Here is a 5,596-nt window from a genome sequence, read left to right on the forward strand (position 1 = left end):
AGAGAGAGACAGAGAGACAGAGAGAGAGAGACAGAGAGAGAGACAGAGAGAAAGAGAAACAGAGGGAGAGGGAGAGAGAGAGGGAGAAGTTATCCTAGAAAGGAATACATGTTATTTATATAAAGTTTATAATTTTCTTCATAGATTATGGATTAGCAACATGTTTCTGTCATCATGCTTGTATTCTTATTTCTAAGACTCACAGAGAGATTGAACCTTCATTTTAACGAATGGTTCCAGCTCTCAAATCATCGATTCATGAACAGGTTTTTGGAACAGGTGGAAATTTCCAGAAAGCATGTGCTGAGGCAGAGATCAGCATGTGGAAGACTCATGAAGACATGCTCTAGGGAATTAAAACTCTCATGGAAGGGAAGGAGAGAGAGTGGGATTGGATACTAAGACAAAACAAAACTGGAAGGGTACCTCATGAGCAGGCCTAGTCAGTCTTCTGGGGGAGTTCAGAACATGGAATGACATGCTTGAAGCATGTCTAAATGAAGGAGGGAAATGTGGTTCTTCATCATGCCACTCGGGAAAAGGAGAGCCTTGGGGGAAAGTCACCACCTCCAGTGACTGCAATGAGCTCTGCCCAGCTTCCATCCACATCACCTGTCTGCCTCAGAAATGGTCTTCCTCTACAGGAGGATGAATGCCCCATTGATAATCTGCCTTCATGAAGCGTGCATGTCGACACAAGGTTCACCACACTTGACTCTGGAGTAGAACATGGAAAGATTTCGCTAAGCTACCCATGGGCTGTTTTTAATTCCCCAACAAGTCTAAAAAGTGGTGTGGGCTGTGTCCAGTCTTCCTGGATAATTCTCCCTGTTATGTACTCACGACTGCTCCATTATTTTTAACCCCACTGTCATAAAAAAAAAACTAAAAAGTGATTAATTTACTTGAAACAAAGAAAACTTTCTAGAGAAAGAGAGGCAGTGATCAATGCCACTTCATTTCTATCGGAAGTTTGACTCATGTATGTTGTCCGCTTTTTTTTTTTAATTTAATTTTTTTTAACTTACTCACTTTACATACTGTTCACTGCCCTCTCCTGGCCACCCCCTTCTACAGTCCTTCCCCATTTCCCCCTCCCTTTCTTCTCTGAGTGGGTTGGGGACGGCCCTCCTCGGTATCCCCCAACCGTGGCACTTCAAGTGTCTGTGAGACTAGGTGCTTCCTCTCATACTGAGGCCAGACAAAGCACTCCAGCTCATAGAATATATCCCATGTACAGGCAACAGCTTTTGGGATAGCCAGATATTCTGGACCCACATGAAGGTCAAGCTGTACATCTGCTACATATGAGCAGGGAGACCTAGGTCCAGCCTGTGTTTGTTCTCTGGTTGGTGGTTCAGACTCTGAGAATCCCAAGGGTCCAGGTTAGTTGACTCTGTTGCTCTTCCTGTGGAGTTCCTATCCCCTTTGGGGCTCACAATCCCTCTTCCTATTCTTCCACAAGACTCTCCAGGCTCCATCCACTGTTTGGTTGTGGCTGTCTGTATCTGTCTGAGTCAGCTGCTAGGTGGAGCCTCTCAGAGGACAATACATTCCTGTCTGCAAGCAAAACTACTTCAAGACCCAGCTATACTACTCCTGGGCATATAACCAAAAGATGCTCCAACATCTCACAGAGATACTTGCTCAAATATGTTCACAGCAGCTTTATTTGTAAAAGTCAGAAACTGGAAACAACCTACAGATCGATCAACTGAAGAATGGATAAAGAAAATTTGGTACATCTACACAATGGAATATTATTCAGCTAATAAAAACCAAGACATCACGAATTTTGCAGGCAAATGGATGGAACTTGAGAATATCATCCTGAGGGAGGTAACCTAGTCCCAAAAGGACATACATGGTATGTACTCACTTATAGGTGGATATTATCCATAAAAGACAGGCACCATGTTATATCCCATAGACCCAAAGAGGCTAAACAAGAAGGAAGACCCAAGTGAGGAAGAACTCTGCATAATGATTGGTTGTGGTTTTCTGTAGTAGGCTCAATAGGTGATATTTGGGAATATATACATACAACAACTGATGAAAAGAGGGGCAATAGATTTGAAGGAGAATAGAGTGGCATATATGGAAAGATTTGTAAGGAGAAATGTCATAATTAAAATACAATCTCAAAAATTAACTAGGTAACTAACTAAGATTAAAAAAATAACATTTACCCAGGAAACATATGTACAGTTTCTTTTCTCTTTTTTTAATTTTAATATTCTCTCCTTCTCTTGTGTGTGTCTCTGTATGTATGTGTTTGCAGTTACCAAAGCATGCATATAATCAGAGAACCACTTGTGGAGTCAGTCTCCTCCTACCATGTGAATGCCAGGTTTACAGCTCTGATGAACAGGTTTGTTAATTAACTAACTGCCTTTACCCACTGAACCATTTCACTCATCCTCTTTTTTATTTACATACTTACACACACACACACACACACACACACACACACACACATATATACATATTTAAAGAAAGAAGCAGTCACATTCAATTTTCATTATTTTTGTGTTGGATGTTTATTTTTGTTACACGGAAGTAGTAAAGTATCATGGAATTAAATGTTGTAAGGGTTAAAAATGCCTGCTCCTCCAAGTGCCAGGGATAATTTAAATTCCTCCAGCATGATGAATAGATAAAAATACAAAATGAGACATGTTGAGGGAGAGCTGTTAAGCTATTCAGAGGTATTTGATAAAATCATTCTTAGGAAGAACTTTGGACAGAAGTCAGAATGTACACAAGTCTGACTTCTGGGACTCAGGAGATCAAGTCTCTCAAACACTATGCACTTTTTAGAAGGAAGGACTTCATCTGCAGAGATTAAGGAGCTAATGGCACATTCAAAGAGAAGATTTAGCAGCAGGGGATGGCACAGCACATGGGGCGGGGGCAGGTGGAGATGACACAGGTGGGGCGGTAGCAAGTGGTTTGGCAGCAGACCTGACCACAGACTGGACGCAGGCAGCAGCAAGGGCGGCAGCAGGGACGGCAGCAGGGGCGGCAGCAGGGGCGGCAGCAGCTGGAGCCACAGCAGCTGGACCCACCACAGGAGGGTTGGCAGCAGCTGGAAATGCAGCAGCTAGGGCGGCAGCAGCTGGGGCGGCAGCAGGTGGGCTGGCAGCACAAAGACTGGCAGCACTGGGGCCTGCAGCAGCTGGACACACAGCAGCTGGGTCTGCAGCAGCTGGACACACAGCAGCTGGGTCTGCAGCAGCTGGGGCGGCAGCAGCTGGACACACAGCAGCTGGGGCGGCAGCAGGTGGTCCTACAGCAGGTGATCTGGCAGCAGCTAGGCTGGCAGCAGCCTTGGCCGCAGCCCTCCTCAGAGCAGACAGAGCCACAAGAGCTGACCATGGTGTCAGAGGTGGAGGTTATGGGTGAGCTTACAAGATGGGGAGAGTTCCTAGTCTGGTCTCTTCCCTTGCTGTCTCCTGCTTTTTATATCCTGCTGAGGACTACTAACCACGTGACTCTTGTTTATACTACAAAAGATCAGTTAGCTTGAGTTAATTAGTTGTGCTTATCTATATATAGAAAAGGCTTCTTCCTTTTCCTGCTAAACTCCAGGCTATCCAATTTGGCAAAGCCCAAGAGAATCAACTTTCCTTTTCTCACTTTGATATTATATCCCCTAAAGTAGATGCAGTCCATGACTTTGTCTCTTTGGGTTGAGTGTTAATTCTTTATTTCTGGTCTTATCCTGGGGAAGTACATTCAAAATGGACTTTATAGTGACTATATCTCTGGCAACAACAGGTTAGAATCAGGCCTTACGGGTTACAGGTGGGAAAACACAATGAAATATTGCTATTTGGGGAGTGTGAAGGTGGATGGTAGCTTGCAATCAACAAAGAGTACTGTATTTCTCAAATAGTCTAAGCGAGCAAGCTTAGGGAGGGTGCTAGCAGTTTTGTCTTATTTAATCTCTCAAAGGTAAAACAATTTTGCAGTGATAGTTACTTTTGGATAGCAAAAGCATGTTGGCATGATGGGTCCTTAAAAACTATTAATTTTTAGTTCCATGTTATTCAGAGTGGGGTGAGTTAAAGGCATATTTTGATCAGCCTTTTGATAAGCCAACAAGCCCAGTGAAGATGTACAAGTAATGATCTTAATATATTGTCTACATGCATGAAATTCCCAAAGAATAAATAAAAATAATTTAAAAAGCTATGCCTCTTTCATATTCTGAGTTATTTTTCCTCAATAATGTATATTGGAGAAGTTTTTGCTTCAGATAAGATACAAATAAAGTCATAAACTTTTATTTGCAGATGATTAAGGGGACATGGTATGTACATGGTAAAGAGCTTGTCAGATTTTCCAAGGGTTGTTGGACTAGTCAGTAAAATCAAAATCCTGTGTTTAAGTCAGTGCATTCCCAGTGGACAGTGAGATAACACTGATAGTTAAAATTCGTTGAATACCTACGGTGTGCCAGGAATTTTTGGAGTCCTCTATAATTGGTATCTTATTTACATTTCTCGAGAACTCTATGAAATGGGTGCAATTCTTGTTAATTCCTTACACTGAGGTCCCAAATGGACTGAAGGGACATAGCCAGTCTCTCATGGAATGTGTAGAATGATAATCTGGTATCATTCCTTAGATCTAGAGTATTTTATTTTCCTAGAAAGTTTTCTTCTTTGTCACATTAGCAAACTCCTACTCATCCTTCAATGCCCAGCACAGCTCACTTCCAATCCTTGTTTACATTTACTGCCTTCACCCTTCCTTTCCCCATTGCCTCTGTTCTGGAGAATTACATCACATCGGAATTGTTTTGTCTTATCCACCTTTCCAAGGTAAAGCCTAAAAGGTCTTACTCTCAAGGAAATGTCTCATTTGCATTTATTAGTGTGATGCCCAGTCATGAGTGAGCGATCAGTTGAGTGGATATGGGATTTATTAAAACCAAAGTCACTTATCAATGACAGAGATAATCTAGTCGGTTGAAGATTCAGATGATGAACACTGGCTTAGATGGACTTCTGTTTCAGCTGTGGATGGGCTCAACAACCTGTTCAATCATGTGTAGATTGCAGAGAAAGACGATACTCAATGGAGGGAATTTGTGGATTTTCTTGACTATGTACTGAATGTTGTGCCATTAAATGGGAAGAAAAATGTGAGCAGCACCCAGGCCTTGCAAATATTTGGGGGCGTGAGAATGACAGGAAGCAGGAAGAACGTTGAGGTCATGGTTGTATCACAGGAGTGAAAGGTAAATGCCTGCCTAGGGTTGTAAGAATAAATGTAGGAAGGAAAAGCATTGCTGCAATAGATGTTTCAATGACGTTAGCTAGAGTTAGTTATAAAGCCAACAGACACAAAGGAGCCTCTTCAGGCAAAGAGTCTCAGTTTAATATGCTTCTGTCTCATGCATGTGAACATACACTCTTTTGCAGTCAAACCCTCTGACGGTTTTGGCATGAAAAATGAACACTAATAACCAGGACACATATTATACATGTATGAAGTTGTCAAAGAATGAAGTCAATAGAAGTTTTAAAAATATTGCATACTAAGCCATCACACCACACACACACACACACACACACACACACACACA

General features: G+C 42.2%; 2 protein-coding genes across 3 annotated transcripts in view; both read right to left on the minus strand.

Annotated features, from left to right (window-relative positions):
- The window catches only part of LOC116077698 (keratin-associated protein 2-1), a 47,965-nt gene that overhangs the window by 11,765 nt on the left and 30,604 nt on the right, over window positions 1–5,596 (minus strand). The gene's annotated exons all lie outside the window — the stretch shown is intronic.
- LOC116077693 (keratin-associated protein 4-6-like) lies at window positions 2,878–3,378 on the minus strand. 2 transcript variants are annotated; one of them, XM_031352412.1, is made up of 2 exons: window positions 3,260–3,378; window positions 2,878–3,193 (listed from the first exon to the last, which is right to left on the minus strand). In XM_031352412.1, exons 1-2 carry the CDS (start codon window positions 3,376–3,378, stop codon window positions 2,878–2,880), a joined length of 435 nt encoding a protein of 144 aa, XP_031208272.1. The 2 variants fall into 2 exon arrangements, with proteins under 2 accessions (XP_031208272.1, XP_031208271.1); XM_031352411.1 differs by having other exon boundaries at window positions 2,878–3,378.

This window comes from Mastomys coucha, unplaced genomic scaffold, assembly GCF_008632895.1.
Source record: "Mastomys coucha isolate ucsf_1 unplaced genomic scaffold, UCSF_Mcou_1 pScaffold5, whole genome shotgun sequence".
Classification (NCBI taxonomy): Eukaryota; Metazoa; Chordata; class Mammalia; order Rodentia; family Muridae; genus Mastomys; species Mastomys coucha.